At 42.1% G+C, this 16,945-nt stretch overlaps 1 protein-coding gene and 1 long non-coding RNA gene across 18 annotated transcripts in view; one reads left to right on the forward strand and one right to left on the reverse strand.

Annotated features, from left to right (window-relative positions):
* Nucleotides 1-16,945, reverse strand: part of dnm1a (dynamin 1a) — a 50,258-nt gene that overhangs the window by 12,639 nt on the left and 20,674 nt on the right. For 10 of the 17 annotated variants that reach the window (XM_026173718.1, XM_026173725.1, XM_026173729.1 and 7 more), the window contains exons 11-16: nucleotides 13,987-14,073; nucleotides 12,140-12,210; nucleotides 12,003-12,054; nucleotides 11,256-11,267; nucleotides 9,226-9,255; nucleotides 8,815-8,928 (exon numbers count right to left, since the gene is read on the reverse strand). In XM_026173718.1, coding sequence (XP_026029503.1) covers nucleotides 8,815-8,928; nucleotides 9,226-9,255; nucleotides 11,256-11,267; nucleotides 12,003-12,054; nucleotides 12,140-12,210; nucleotides 13,987-14,073 — 366 coding nt within the window. Of the gene's footprint in view, nucleotides 1-8,814; nucleotides 8,929-9,225; nucleotides 9,256-11,255; nucleotides 11,268-12,002; nucleotides 12,055-12,139; nucleotides 12,211-13,986; nucleotides 14,074-16,456; nucleotides 16,596-16,945 lie in introns of all 17 variants that reach the window. The other 7 variants (XM_026173721.1, XM_026173730.1, XM_026173731.1 and 4 more) reach the window with 3 other exon arrangements.
* Nucleotides 3,543-5,217, forward strand: LOC113025684 (uncharacterized). Its single transcript, XR_003272824.1, has 2 exons — nucleotides 3,543-3,897; nucleotides 4,442-5,217. It is a non-coding gene; the product is annotated as an uncharacterized LOC113025684 (long non-coding RNA).

A 16,945-nucleotide genomic window follows, 5' to 3' on the forward strand; every position in this document is an offset into this window, starting at 1 on the left:
AATTTCGCAGTGATATGAACATTAATTCTCACATTTTCTTTTTTATGACAAGGTTTTGGCTCCTTCGATTATCTTTTTTCATTCCTTCTTACAGAAAAAAACCCCCAACAGCCTTTGAGCTTTGCTTTGAGATTTTCCTGTGGGAACTGCACAAATGTGAACAAATGTCTTTGTGGAGAGATGAAACATGCTGACTGCAGTTGAACGCAGCCTGGCAGGTTAGTGATACCTTCCTGTTTAGTGGTTAATTGCTAAACAGTCAATTATCTGCCCTGAATTTACTCCTGCAGAAGGTCAGTGTTACAACCTCGGGGCTATCAAGGACATGTGATCAATCACCGTTGACCACCAAAGCGTAAAAGAAAGGTTGGCCAGCAGACTAACTATATAAACACACGCTAAAATCCACACACGGCGGCAATCTTGTCTGGTGGAGGGCAAATGTTCAGCTGGTGTGTTTTGTGTCTCACAGCAAAACTCCCAGTACAAACCAATCACAGCTAAATGACATGAAACCCCAGTTCCCTCACAAGCAAATGAGGCACGCAAGCGTCTGCCAGTGTTCACGCATGTTTTTCATGTAAGGATTATGTACCTTAAGGTAAACACGTGATGTCAGAATACGGGGGAAACACTGTGAATGCTTTTATAGAAAATGTAAATGCTACACTTGGCACTGACCCACATACATTTGCAGTAAGTTCAGTCTCGTGAAACTTCATGAGCATTAAAGCTGTGTCAGGCTAAAAGTCAAAGAAATAAAAAAGCATGAAATAAAAAAACAAACAAAATATAATTATAAATACACCATTGGAGAAATGCACTTTATTTTATAATGTGTAAAACAGTCACAGAAATAGCAAAAATGTATGTTTTATACATTTTTAAACCTCAATAAAATTGCCACGCAGATACACATACACAGCTGTGTTTCCATCACATCAGCGGCCATTACCTCCAATTATATTAATTGCCTAGAAACTTCGCCTCACCCTGTACCTACTGACAGCCCAACCCCAACCTTGAACCTGAAGCTCACTTTAATTTAACTCTAAACAAACAAATTCATCGCTTAGTGAGTTATGTTGTGGTCACTTGGATCCTCGAGTCACCCGTATACTTTGTTTCATGTAGTCATTTTTGTTCTCACACTATGCTCCATGTTTCCAAAAGAGGAACATCATCAGCATTATCATATCATAAACTAAATATATGAACAGACCAGCCTGTGTCCCTCTCCCTTCATTTCTATAATCTCAAATCTTCTTTTCCATTCATGACAGATTTTATCATTCTTACAGCCTTTCTGACTTTCCCTGCTACATCATCCTGCGCTCACTTCCATTAACTTAAGTATGTTTAATATCTCAAACAGACATTTATCACCCCTTAATCATGTCACTACATTCTTTTTTTGTGTCTCTATCTCCCAGCCTCTGACGCTGGTGGCCTAGGCCTTTTTTGCATGGGTTCTCTCTGTCCAAAGAAATGCTTGTTCGGTTAACTGGTGCTTCTAAAATGTGTCCCTCTCTCTGTATTTTTTGACCCTGTGATGGACTGGTGGCCCGTTAAGGGTCCTCATGGCCTCACCCGCTGTCGGCGTGGTCAGGCTCCAGCAATCCTGAGCTGGATAAATGAGACGGATGAGGCTCCCAGTGTTTCCTGAGCCCTTTCCTCAAGCCACTGTCTTTTTAAAATATGCTCCTTTCAACAGATAAGTATCGCTGATACGATATCACATGAGAGAAAGGAAAAATAACCGAGCTATTATGCGGTTCACATTTTCTGTTACCCAAAGAATTATGGCTGTTTGTCTCTGGATAGAAAATGAGCTGCAAAGTTTCACAGAAACACGCACATTAAAACACATTCAGCCATTCAGATTTACAGGCTGCTTCCACAATTACGTACAGAGCGCTCTCTTAAATACATTTACAGAGCAACACCCGCAATCTTATCTTCCCCACACGCAACGCACGAAAGACACAGTTTCGCCCACGAACTGGCGGAGCTGCTGTCAAAGCAGGAAAAACAAAGTCAGAACCTTGAGGTTTTTCTGTGACAGTATTAAGCAGCTGTATTTCACGGCAAGACGGAATAACATGGGAGCGCAGATCACGCGTGTGTATGTGCATACTTTCTCAGCATTTCTGGCTTCCCTGACTAAGAGTCTGAAAAGTAAGCTGTCTGCCTGGTCATCCAAACAGTGGAAACAATGTTAGCGCGACCGCAGCATTTCCCCCACCTACCCATTAAAATTCACTCTTTCCAATCCTCCAAACCCTAAACTCGACTGCAACACTAATCCATTTTATGTCCTATGAGGATTGGTTTCTGTAATTCTCTTTTTCTGGCTTGCTAGGTTTTTTTTTTTTTCATTTTTTTGTTGGACCTCCTTGTTCATGGGGCATCGTTTCGCCCCCCATTTTGAAGTTCTTCCCCATTTTTCTAGCCGTCCAAGCGGTACTGCTGACTCGTCTCTCGTGGGATCGTGCCTGCTTTGATTTGGAGCTCAGGTCGGAGCTCAGAAACCGCAGCTAAAACAAACACATGGCCTTGGCCACCACTACACTGCACACGTACTACTACACACACACACACACACACACCTGGAAACACTAGCACTAATTACTCTTGTCTGCTAGAAGTAAGGACCAAACCTAACTGTGAGTGCGTGTGAAGCCCTAGAAAGTAAAGGAGGAACTTTTGACTGGTTGTGTCTCAACACTGCCTTTTCCCTCCTCTTTTGCACACACACACACACACACACACACACACACACACATGCACACATGTCTTTCGCCCTGGTTCTGATTTACCAGTCGTATGTCACCCTTCCAAGCAGCAACCAACCCACCCCCCTTGCCACCACTCTGTGTGTGTGTGTGTGTGTGTGTGTGTGTGTGTGTGTGTGTGTGTGTGTGTGTGTGTGTGTGTGTGTGTGTGTGTGTGTGTGCTGGGAAGGCTGCAGAGCTGCATAAAGGGCTCTTTATTCGAGTCGGACAGGGAGAGGAAATCAGCTTTAGAAATAAAAACAGAAGGAGCAAGAGAGAGATGGAGACCACAGGGCTGCACATCTGGAGTTATTACAAGGCTTCCTCCTGCTTGCCAAGAAAACGCCGACATTCCTGCCCCTTTCTACAAAGACCACGGAGCCTCTCCTCTCATCCAGGCTCACTCCTACATGCACAAATCCATCACTCATACTCATAATATATATATTTATATATGTATGCTCACATGTATCAAAAGCAGCGATGCACTGCATTGAGAACACGCAAATGCTTTGCGAAACACATAAATGCCTCCATGTGAGAGCGCAAACGCGTCCACATACGCTTCCACTAAAAGGCTCCCTCCCTCTGCAGCCAGTCCTTCACTCCCTTTCCAAACTTTTACAACACGCAGGCCAAATGAATGTGTCTCACTTCCTGTTCACCTCTGACCTTCCACTTTCTCCCTGCAAGCCAGAAGAGGGAGACTGGAAAAGGAGGGGTGAGCCAGACAGAGGGAGTGGAGAGAGAAAGAAGAGAGGAGAAAGGAAAAATAGGGGGCCGGCGAGCTCCTCCTCTTTCTCTCTCCATATCTCCTCTCTCTCTCTCTCACTCCTTTTCTCCTTCTGTCTCTCAAAGGGAGAACTTGGTGGCCAGTCCCTTGCCACGTCAAACCTCCAGCCAGTCCACCTTGCCTGCTACCGGAGATCCCCCTTTGTCTTTTTCTTTTCTTTCCTTTTTTGCTCTAGGAGCATTTGAACCCCGATCAGCCAAGGTTTCCCTCAGCAGTGTGGCAGCAGCGCTGAATGAAAGAACAGGCAAATTCAGCAAGGATTTGGGAAAGAAGAAGCATCACCTAACGCAGAAAGATGCAAAGAAGTGAAACGAGATCGCCAAGACGCAGGTATCCCCCGCTTTCTTTCTTTCCATTCGGCGTACGTCTAAGGAGACGAAAGGTTGCATACTCCGGCGTTTTAGAGGGACGTGTTGGGTTGGGAGGATTTCGGCTGACCACAAATATTATCTGATAAGATCTGTTCCAGGGAGATTAACAGCACTTGCACTTGCAGCTGTTTTTAACCATAAGTACTTGAAACTCTAATGACTTTTGTTCGGTTTGGCCTGAAATTTTAAGGGAACTAAATGGGGCTTAGGTTGCACTAATTTGGGCTAAATAGGTTGACCATTTTTGTGTGTTTTGGCATCTGTGCTGGGCTTTATTTTTTGCCTTTAATCTTTTCTAAATGCAGAATTCTTGCAAAGAAATACTACTTACTTTGTTACATTAATATTTAAGACCAAAACTCTCAGATTAAAAAGCATATAATTAGCCGATGAGTAATTAAAGCTCATTGGCTACATATAACAGATTTATGACTTCTAAATGTGTTATATTTGATATTAAACATTAATTAAACACTTTCTGTGTGTTTGTGTTTCCCCCGTAGAGCTCGGTGAGGAATGTTGCTTTTCACAGCGGGAAACAGGAAGGAATGTCACAGAATCTGCCAATCAGCACCTATCACCTCCGTCTAACCTCTCCCGCTCCTCCTCCTCCTCCACCACCTCCTCCTCCATCCCTTCCATCCCAGCTCACTCAATCATCCCCGATCGGCCCTTTGCGGCAGTCAGACTGCGAAGATAAGCCAGGCCCCGGAGCCTGGCTGCAATCACAGTGAGTACGATTAAGAGTGTGTGTGGTGATATATCTGATTCTGATTCTGAGCGCATGAGTAAAGAGTCCTCCACAGCGCTACCCTTCAGCCGCCCGGCCCGCCTGCCCAGTGTTCAGACTACCTGTTCAGGAAGTAGTGGTTGTACAGTAGTCTGCACATTGGTTAGGCTGGCCGGGGAAGCACAGGACGACTGCCTAAAAAAAGCAGGATGGGGGGGAGGGTAAAAAAAAAAGTGAGAGCCCTCCAAAGGGCATTCAGCAGGCACAAGCACATCAGGCTGTGGGAACACGCAGCTGCACCACCCCTCGTCCATCTGGACCAGCCCGGGCACGAGCCTAAATAAAGCACCCAAAGGCTCCACCGCAGAAGGCCTAGCCCTGGCCCAGGATGGATTTATGAGTGATGGAGAAGTCCTAAAATTTTGAAAACAGACCCATCAGGTTGTACTCTTATTAAGCTATATGATGTTTGTGTAACCAAGACCTCACTCTGCGACTCAGCTTGTGAAAAATATTTAAAAATCGTCACAATAAAGAGGCTTAAGTTTTCAATGTTGTTGTTTTTCTTTTTTTCTTGAGCAACTTATCACACATATACGGGCTCCACGAAAAGTAAATAAACACCACAGGCATATAGATATAAGTGATGGTTGCGAGACATTTTTAACATGTTGTTTATTTTCCTATGCAACCAAAAGCTGAAACCAGAAAAGTTCAGCCACACAGAAAAAAACCCAAAAAGATAACTAAAGCGCACAGTAAACCTCCAGCGTCACACTGCACTCATAATGAAAATGTACAATTATGCCTCTTGCTTTCCCTGCATCAGCTTGCGGCCGCTTTACCTCAAATGACCATGTAATGTGCAGAGAGGCAGGAAGCCACCAGACAGAAATGTTGAAAGAGCAGCCACTCTATCATTGTCTGTTCACCGTTTTGTTTTTGGGTTCGCTTTTTTTTTTTGTTGCTTTTTTTATATAGCTCTCCCGCCAAAAAAAGACAGAAAATTGTGGGTTTTAGTGTTTGTAGGTGATGTCATGTGAAAAGTTACAAGTTTAGCTACCCCCCTCCACTTGCGGCCCCTTGCTTCTACTTCTTCTCTGGGACCACAGTTTACCTTCGGGCCTGCCTGTCTTTGATAAAGCAAACCCGCAGTGTACCGTTTCGAATCCCCACTCCCTCGCAAACACGCCAAAGCAAAAGAAAAGTTCACACGGTGCCTCATCACAGAGCATCGTCTTCAGGAATGAACACCACAAAACCAACCTGTTTCCATTTACAGCCCTGCCACCAAACACACAAGTGTATATGCATTTATATATATATACACACATACACACACCCGTAACGCACAAAGCAAAAGTCCATGTGCATGCACACACACACACACACACGCTCACCATTAAAGCAGACATGTTACTATGAGTGTGCTGAAAGCAGCGGTCTGCTGTTTCCCCCCAGGATGTTTACAGCTGGGATCACCAGGAGAGTCTGGCTTTCTGGCAGCTTTACAGCACGAGCAGGGAAACCCGGGCAGACACACACATGCGCAGTGACTGAACACACACACACACATACACAAAAGAAAAAGGGCACCCAAAGTTAATACAGGCACTTAAAAAAATCAAATGAAATCAAGCCATTTGTGCCTTTGTACTATTGTCAATGTGAAACTGCGGTTGTCACATGCTTGTGTAAAAATATGGATTTGATTATACCAATGCACGGCTATCACAAGCGTTACAAGTCTATAAAATCCAGTGTTTTACATTCATATACACAATGTTTCTTTACAACCATTTTTTTTCTCAATTTGTGGCTCATCCCCCTCACTTTCACTCTGCTTTGGGAAGCTTTAAGCTTTAGAGCGGCCTAATTCAAAGAACTGGCATGTCCTGTGGTAATACAGACCAGAAGGCTTCTAAGAGCACACACACATGCATGCGTTCACACACGCACACACTAATCAAAACATCCTGGCACCACTACTTGGGTCGAAAGTTATTATTAGTGTCTGGAGGTGGAGTGTGTCCATGTGTGTATGCGTTTGCCAGACCATGGCGAGGGTTTTCCCCGTGACAAGCGGCACCACCAATAAAACAGTCGTGTGCTGATTTTGCAAGATGGTGCAAATAACATTTCAACGCATATACGTGGAAAAGGGTGCGCAAAAACGTGGAGTTTTCTGTATGCACTGATGCATTTTCCCCCCTGAAATTAAACAAAGCATCATATTTTGGCAGGTCTCCACCCAGGTGGTCAGCATAATTCCTTCGGAGTACTCTAGTGTGTGAGGGGCTTATGTAAAATGTCGGATATAAAACATCACGTAAACCTTTTTTAGGCTACAGCTACAGCAGCAGGCTGAGCTGAGCTGTAACATCAGCACGTGGTGTTGGTTCTAGGTCTCCATGCGTCCTCACAGCTCCATGTTCAAATAAATAGACATTATGAGAGAGAGGTAACAGATGGAGGGAGGAGACAGGAGTAAAAAAAATAGGAGACTGTGACAGGGAAAGACTGAGACAGAAAGCAAGAGGCGAGGAAAGGATGACAGACTGTTTCTTTTGTTTTTTGGGAAGAACATTTGAGGACGTCGCTGGGAAAGAAGGAGGGAGGGAGGATGTAATGTACCAAACCAGCCCTTCCTACCTCTTTGCCCCCCCCCATCTGTGCTACCTTTTCTCCCCACTTTCTCTCCTCACATGGTCCTTGTTACTCCTGCTGCTAACCAGCTAACGAGAGACACTCCTGCCTCCACCCCTGCGATCCAGTCCCCCTCTCACTTTGTGCCCCTTCTTTGAAATAAAGTAGGTTTATTAGAAACAGCTTGTGTGTGTGTGTGTGTGTGTGTGTGTGTGTGTGTGTGTGTGTGTGTGTGTGTGTGTGTAATTAGGAACAGGGCAATGCAAGGGCTCTGGTATGCACATATGTGTGCCAGCTTCAATGTCTGACATGCTGTGGGGTCCTGACTTTTTAGAAAGGTCTGCTCAGTCCTACACACACACACACACACACACACACACACACACACACACACACACACACAGCCTGATGTCAGCGCGCACAGAGGCTGTGGCTAAGGCATGGAGACAGCGAGACTGTGGCTAGCTCCTAATAGTTCTGCAAAGCATCATGGGATACCGCTTTGACCAGTAAGTCCAGTAACAAAGCATGTCAGGGAGAATCATATCAGTGTACAGAAGATAACACTGACCAGCAGTCATAGCTGCAGTGGAATGAATGTTGGACCAGGTCATGGAGAATAAACACTCGGATCCCAGGAAAATTGTGTCGGGTTGTGCGGTAAAGATGCAGAAAAACCGCCAGAGTAAAATGTAATTTCATAGTGTCATACAGTAGGAAGACTACATGCTTTATAATCAAATTATACTGTGAAGAAATGTCAATTTTGTCAAGTTTTGTTTTTCCCAAACAAGCTTTTTCCTAATTATATGAAACCACCAAACTCCAAAGTCCTGTCAAACTGAAGTACACCAAAAAACGGAGCGGCTGACTAGTCTGACGTTTACTAAACACAGAAAAATCTCTGTCAGCACATAAGTTGGAACACAAGAATCAAAAGACTGTTGATCTGTGGTCATTTGCACTGCACGGACATTATATTGTTTATCCATCAGGGGGCACTATCCAGTTTATTTTTCAACTCGTTAAATGACCCATTTTAAGTCCTTTTCTGGGTTTTTTATTTATATATTATGGTCAACACACACAAAAGCAAAAAACAACATGTCTCAGATCATCATCATAAGATTTTCAAATATTGATCTGAGCCTTCAAAACTGAGTTTCAGTCGGGTTTAACTTTGAATCAATTATCCTGCAAAGAACCCTTTGTTTCCCTTTCAAAACAAAACTCTGTTTCTATGCAGTAACAAGTACTTGTAGTGCAGTGTTGCATACTTTTATGAATCTCTTGCGCTGCATTTTTCTTTGGAAAACACTACAAAGCAGTTGGCTGATGCTTCGGGCAGATGATTCAGTCATCAGGTCTGCAGCTCAGACCGCAAACAGAACTCTAAACCAAGACTTTGAGTGTGCAGATACTGAAACATGCAAACACACACAAACACCCTGACCGTGTGACTCCGTGTGCACGAGTGACTTTACATGAACTCTGTCTCACCTCATCATCCTTGTACCAGGACAGACTCTCGGCGGTGAGTACAAACCAGTACTCCTTGGCGCCTCCCTTCATGATGCCGATGTTATTAATGGTCAGCCAGCCCTTCCTGATCACCTGAGAAACAGACAGATATAGCAGACACACAGAAAGGAAATGAGCTGAAACTCAACCAGCATTTGCACATTTCACAAAGTTAACATTAACATCCATCAACCTTTACATTTACAGACATTTACCACACACATATGTAGGCCTACCTTCACAGCAGAAGTGAATGAGCTAACAAAAACGCTCAGCTAACCACCAACACACTCCTCGCACTCGCTCTCTTTTTTCTCCTCAGCTCTCTTGTATTTCATTCCCTCCACTTTACAGTCACACATACAGTACGATGGTGTGCAGGTTATTTACCTTGAACCGATCGTTAACTCCTCTCTCCGGCTGAATGAGAATGTGGAGAGAATATTACAAAGCTATGCCAGCATAGGGCATTTAGTAAAAGGCCAAATACACACGACTGATCAACTGCCAGCACATTACAGCCGGCTGCTGGGATGGCAGCAAGGGGACAGCAAGCAGGGTGAGGGACAAGGCAGATAAGGAGGCTGCAGTGGCCCGTATCACCTTTTGAAGATCATGCAGTGAAATGCATGCGATCCTGTTTTATGCTACACTGTAGGTATGAGCTTTGCAAATGGAAGCAGCCGATTAATTATCTGAGCAAGAGCATTGAAATAACATACATTCAATTCAGCTGTTTCCCTTTAAAGTAGTTTAAAGCAGAATAAAATAATTTAAAGCCTGGCAATTACCTACCGACAATGTAAAGCCTTAAAAAAAGTCTGGATGGATTTATGAAGTCCATTAATTTGTGTTGTTTGGATCACTATTGAACAATTCAACTCACTTATGCTCTTCTGATGGTTTCTGGACAACAATAAGGGTCCACAGCACACACTTAAAGACATAATTCTTTGCCCTCATAAATATAAAGTAGTAATTTGGGGTTAAATGCAACTGAAAAATATATCATATATATAATAAACAAAGGAAAACATGCTTGGTGTAAACTGAATGTCCGCCAATCACATAAAATTAATTTGTCCAGAGTCAGTTAAATGTAACAGTTTACACTGTACTTATGTAACAAGATTACATTGGAAAATTTACAAGTAATCAGATTACTTAGAGTCAGTATTTTGGGATTTTTTTTTTTTAGAAAAGACAAATAATCTATAATCTGGCTATCAGCCTGTTCTTATAGAGTCAACGCCTTTAGGTCTTGTCACTGTTTTGCCTTATAAAAGGAGGTCTAATGAGACGTGTTTTAAGTTTTACATGAGGGACTTGCTCTACATTTAAATAATTAATAATTAATCTCTATAAAAAGTTTATACTTCTTGAACATTTAGATTAGGATCTATCATAAGGTGTGGTTAGCTTTAAGCATAACTTGGTGGCCTGTAAAGGATTTGTAATATTTGAAAGATTATCTAAGACACAGAGGTGTTTTCAGAAACATTTTTAATGTTGAGTTTCTACTTTCATGTTCTCCTAAATTTCCCTGCATGGAGGTCAGACCAGCAGTGAATGAGAAGAGCAGAAGCTTCAGGGTCTTTAAGGGCCAATGATATCCATCTATAAACAGGATGTTAAGTTCACCACTTTGCTTACAATGTGCCCCTAACCTTTGACCCTTCTCTGGGTGGTTGCAGTGACAACTACAGGGATGCCATATGTCTGCAGGTATTCATGTCCTCTGGCCTTCTGTGTTACTTTGAATTTAGAAGAGGCAGGGGAACGCTAAGACCCCTTTGATCAATATTTCGAGGGAAAATATTTATCAGAATTTTTTCAGACTCTCTTCTTTTCTGTCTTTTGTCTTTATTGCTTCTTTAGACGTGTGACTCCCTCTTCATGTAGTTCAAGCTACTGCTGGGGGGCATCTATTTACTGCCAAAGCAAATCAACTGCAGAGCCAAAGCCACACTGAACATCTCCAAACTGGGCCTTTCTGAAAGATGCATGTGGGGTTCACGCACACACACACACACAAAATAACATTATACAACAGAGAATCACACTTCTTTTTATGTGCACAAAAGCTTTTTATGGCATATTTACAACCCTGAAATGTAATTGTGTTTCTGTGGGGATGACATAGCTGAAAAAAAGGAGAACAAGGAAACAGCCAAGCATCTCTAACTACAGCCACCTGCCAATCTACTAGCACTTACTCTGAATGTTATTTCATACACACACACACACACACACACTCATGTATCCACTATTAATTACAGCCTAAAATACATAAAAGACATACAAGTTTAAACATTTATAAACACATAAATCCTGATATATGTAACGTGTATGGATATGAGCTCATACATACAAATGCTCACCTGCAGATATGCACAGAATCACAGCCCCACACTACTCACCATGATTTCATCCTGAAGTGCAAAAGCCACAGAGAGAAGGAGGAAGGGACGAAAGAGAGCAAAGAAGAAAACACTCAGAGGAAACTCAAGGCAACAAAATGACAGATACTAAAACATATAGAGCTGATAAGAAGAAGAAGAAGAAAAAGAGAGTAAAATAAAAATATGCTAAAAGTAGAAGAAGAATGCACAGGAAGCGCTTCAAAACACTTTAAAAAAGCAACGTCATCCAAAAGCTGTTACCGAACCATAAATATGTAGCCATTACACTTAAATATTCAGTTACTGTACTGTGTTGTTTTTTTTTATTAGAAGGCTTTCTATTGGGTGGAAAGGTAATAACTGTTGTTGTCTTTAAAGCTTTAAACCGCAGGAGCTATCATGGTTTTTCACCAAAAGGACAAGCTGTTTCATGACCACACAAGTGTTGTCCATTATTGTGTAACGTGTACAAGAGCAGCACAGGGTTGTGGCATTGTATAACTAATGGGCTGTTGCCCACTGTAACCATAGACCGTATAGCCGTGCAACATTTACCATGAGCGAAAACACAAGAGCTGAGTGCTAACAGAGCTAAGCCTTAGGGTAAAACTTTATAAAGTTCAGCTGGCACGTTGCTTGCCAACAGACAAAACATATTTGGAGGAGTGGAATCATCGTGTTACAGCAGCTGAAAGAGGCCTGGAGTGAACAGCACAGCTCTGCAAGAGTACAGACAGCGTGCCTGCCTGTTAGTGATCGGAGTACCTGATTGCCGGCTGCTTTCTTCTTGCTCATCTGGTTGATCCTCTGCTGGGCACTGCACAACAAAACATGCGATACTGTACTTTGACCTTAAGTAGTAAAGACTTTCCACTGTAGCGGCAGCAGATTTCTAAACTTACTTGGCAAATCCGATGAAGTCCTCATGGTTAGTGTTCATATAGGACAGCTCAATATCTATCAACAGCAACACCTGAACAGAGAGAGTAAAACAGTCAGTTTTATACTTATATATCATATTTTGGAGCCCTGGTCCCCAGCTTTCATTTTGTAATTCAGCCGCACTCAATGAATTAAATCTGAGGTACTTTCTATGTATCATTGAATCTGAATAATCTTTATTATCACTATACACACAGAGCAATGCAACATCACAAAACTGGTTTCTTGTAGTTTGTCTCTTTTAACTTCTTAAACTTCTTTCTCGTAACAGTGTGTGTGTGTGTGTGTGTGTGTGTGTGTGTGTGTGTGTGTGTGTGTGTGTGTGTGTGTGTGTGTGTGTGTGTGTGTGTGTGTGTGTGCATTTACACGGAAATGTTTGGAAAGGTCATAGTGTTCAGTGAAAATTATAGGGGAACGAGGCAGCACAGAGGTTACACTGTCACCTCACAGCATGAAGTTCCTGATTCAAAACCCAGATGGGAAGTTTCCATGTTCTTCCTGTTCCTACATGGGCTTCATTAGAGTGCTCTGGCTAGGTCAACTCACTCAAAAGCCACTGCATTAGGTACACCCTTTCATTTAATTCAGTCATGGTCAAGACCTATTCACGTTCAAAATGAGCATCAGAATAAGAAAGAAAGGTGATTGAAGTTATTCTGAATCTGGCATGGTTGTTGCCAGATGGGCCGGTCTGAGTATTTCAAAAACTGCTGATCTGCTGGGATTTTCCCACACAACCATCTCTAGGGTTTTATGGAGAATGGTTCAAAAAAAGAGAAAATGAGCAGCAGTTCTCTGGCTAAAAATGCCTTGCTGGTTCTCGAGGTCAGAGGATAATGGTCAAACTGCTTCAAGCTGATAGGAAAGCAACCGAGGTATGCAGAAGAGCATCTCTTAATGCACAACATATCAAACCTTGAAGCAGATGGGCTTCAGCAGTAGACCACATCGGCTGCCACTGATCATTATATATACATCATATATATATATATACAGGGGATTATGGATATGCAGCTGACAAACCTGCAGCATCTGTGTAATACTATCATATCAAAATGGACCAAAATCTCAGAAGAGTGTTTCCAGCATGTTAGTAAATCTCTGCTACACACAATAAAGGCAGTTCTGATGGAAAACTGGGTCTAGAACAGTACGAGCAAGGTGCAACTAATAAAGTGGCTGGTGGGTGTATATTGGGCGTATGTGACTTAGGTAAAGTGTTTAGATTAAAGCGCTGTATGAATTCATGGTTAAATGTGACTTGTAGTCTTAAGCACTGTGATTGGTCAATAAGTAAAATTAAACTGATATACTTTAAGAAAAACTATTTCAGCAGGAAGTGAGTAAGAACAAACTGTTAAAAGCCCCTGCTTCTTTGCAGAAATACTTTCTACATTACAAATTATTATATTCTCCATAAAAAATGAATATGAAATAAGATTAAAGCACTAAATAGGAGCAGCTTGTAACTGAAAATGGTTTGCAGACATGGAAATTTTGAGATAATGGACCACTAGTTGGAAACAGACCAGTAAAAAGATCTCACAGCTGCCTTCATGAAAGCAAAATATCACAACTTTAAGAGACAACAAAGCACTTTCCTTCCTAAGACATCATGATGCGGTTATTATATAGAACAATGACAAATTCCAGCACACACCAGGATGCACACTGATTTAAACCAGGACAAAACAATTCATTCATATCATTGTTTTACACAAACGTACCACACCATCACAACCCCCCCCCCCCCCCCCCCCCAAACACACACACACTTTACACCGCACACACTGTTTGTCTGCTTTACCTGTCCTTTAGTGCGGCTTTCTCTGTCTCTGATGTGCTGAGTGACAATTCTCTCCATCTCCTCCCTCAGCATGGGGTACTGAGCCAGCTGTGAGCACAGAAAACGGTAGGTAAGTAGCCCAAAAAAACAAACACAGATCCCAACACATGCACACACTGTCACACGTCAATGTACAAGATTCAGTAAACAAATTAAAAAAAAAAAAATCTCACAGAACCACAGCACACAGTTCCACAACACAACAAAATACAGAAACACAATTAAACACGGTATGTTTGAGGGGGTCTGGGTTTATCGCAGACTCAGCTCTAGTCACTGCTCACCCTGAGTGGGTGTTGACTTGTGTTAGATTAAATAATACGTGCCAAATGTGTATTCGTTCCCACCGTGTAACAAATGCAAGAGAATAGAGCAAAGTCTGTGATTTTTCTTCTTTTTCACCACAAACAGAATAAACAATGTTCCTGGCAGAAAAAGCTTTCTTTTTCCCAGCACACTGTGGGTCTTTTTCCATGAGCTCATTGCAAAACCCACGAACGCAGACGCTGGTGGGTCTCCAATGTGACACAAACACATTTGGAGAAGTGTGAGGAAAGAGAGAAAAGCAAAGAAAATCAAATAATCGCAGCACGAGAAAGAAAGGCTTTCGTGCAAGTTACAGTGCATCTTTGGGTTAGTGAGTAGGTACCGATTGGCCTCTTTCGTTGTTTGGGAGCTTATTTAGTGCCTTCCAGGTCTGATCCACTGACAGAGCAGATGACACCGATAAAGAAGAAACATTTTAAATAATTTCTGCCAGTATTTGAATTAAATAAGTGACTTTTTCAGGTCCTACTGCCAATAATAATGAGGCTTTTCAACATCACACAGCATACACTGCTGTTTTAGAGGACCGAGGGTGCATATCTGAAGCATATCTCCCAATCAGAATGTTGATTTTATTTAGAAGGCACACACAACTAACAACGGCATCACTGTGCCGTTACGAATGGAGACTGTCTTGACGAGAAGCATTTCATGCGAAAAGTTACGTGCGCCATATGGAAGCAGATAATTTATGCAGGTAGAAAGATGCAACGCAACTTGACGACAGATACGATCTGTCAAAATCTGCTGCTGCGGTCAGTGACTTCAGAACTGACACTGAAAAAAAAAACAGTGGAGAGAAGAGATTCAGGCTGGCATGCAATGCAAAGAAGCAGGGAAAGGGTGGAGGGTGGAGGGTGGGGGACGGGGAGGTGTGGGAAGACTTCAAACTGACCCCCTTTGTGGATTTTCCCAAACACTGGGTATTATGTTACAGTATCTTTTTGATACAGTGAAATAACTGCAAAAGCGTGACAGTGAAGAGAAATCCAAAGGAGGCGGCACTGCTACTCTGTGCTGGTCAGTCACTTAGCGAGGAAGCAGCCATTCAAAGGTTTGTGCAGGACGACGGGACGGAGAGGACGAAAGAGAAATGAAAGAAGAAATAAAGAGACGCTCGAATCACGTCAGTTAGTCAATGAGTGGAAGTACACAACCAGTCACTCCGGTATACTGAACCACACTGACAGAGACAGAAAAGGTGTGATTTTAATCCGGTTAAATCAAACGGTTTTTAGACATCATGAAATATACTGAGGAAAAAAACCAAAAAGTTGTCTAACATGCGGTGTGCTTGGTTGTCAATATAAGGCCGGTTATAACCGACAAAAAAACCAAATGATAACCATAGTTTAGTTACAATAAAGGTTACGTGGTTACATAAGGAGCAAGGATAGACTGATAAGTGCTGATTAAAGTTTAGTGTGTTTCAAAACTTACATTCATTCATTCATTCTTTATTTATTGTGGGTCGGTTTACAAATACTGCTCAACATTTTATGTCACTTAAAAATGTCCTAATTTGGGGGGTTTTGTGTCTTTTTTTAATTAAAAAATGCTTTTTTTAATCAAAGACGTTGTAATTGTTGATTATGTTTATCACAGCTGATTACGGTGTAGTCAGTGGAGTCTCTGGAGCATCAGACTTGTGCACTACTCTCTTTACAGAGCAGCACAATGTGGCTCATGTGGTACCATTTAATTATGCAGCCTTTTGACGTCATTAGTATTGTACGAGCTCTGCATTGCCACATATGTTTGTACATGTTTCAATAAATCGCTGCACCTTTTTCCCATATAAAGATATAAGACTTTAGCACAGCAACGTAGCTTTTTATGCATAGTCTTCATATAACATTATTTAACATGTATAAAATATAGCATTGGCGCTATTTTAGCCAGTCATTGCATTAAAAAATGATTTTCTTCCTTATAACCAATAAATATAATATACAAGGTGTTTTTTGGATACAAATACTGTTTGTCTCTCATATATCTCTTCATATAAAGTATGGGTAAAAAAAAAACTCCAGCTATCAGTCTACCCTTACCTGTAAGATTAACAGAGATAACGAAAGTGGCTTTGTTCTCTTTAACATTTTACCTTTTGGCTACACTTCTGTATGGTGAAGGTGAGTTCACTCACTACCATATCTATACACTTCAGTGTGGGCTCCTTCAGCTTTTGGATCTGCTTTTTCACTATGGCTTCAAAAGCCAGGTCGGGGGTGAATAGCCCCGTCCTGTAGAGATAGGTAGGCAGTACGAGAGAGAGAAAGGAGCAGGAAAGAAATAAAGACGAAAGAAATAGGTGGGGAAAGAGGAAAATTAAAAGCATCGAATGAAGAGTTGTAAGTGGAGGTAGAAAGGAAATACAGTAAAAAGATGAGACCAATTTAAAAGAAAGCCGTGAGAACAGATGGTGAGGGAGAGGGGCAGTAAACAGATGAGGCAGGTGAAAATTGGAGATGAAGCAGGAGAACAGATTGAAGATGACAAAGACAAGAGGGGGGGGGGGGGGGATAAACAGCACAGAAGGAAGAAAGTGCAAGTGAGACATTTGGTTTCCCCCTAAAGCCATCCTAAAACAGGA

Source organism: Astatotilapia calliptera, chromosome 7, assembly GCF_900246225.1.
Source record: "Astatotilapia calliptera chromosome 7, fAstCal1.2, whole genome shotgun sequence".
NCBI classification, from domain to species: domain Eukaryota; kingdom Metazoa; phylum Chordata; class Actinopteri; order Cichliformes; family Cichlidae; genus Astatotilapia; species Astatotilapia calliptera.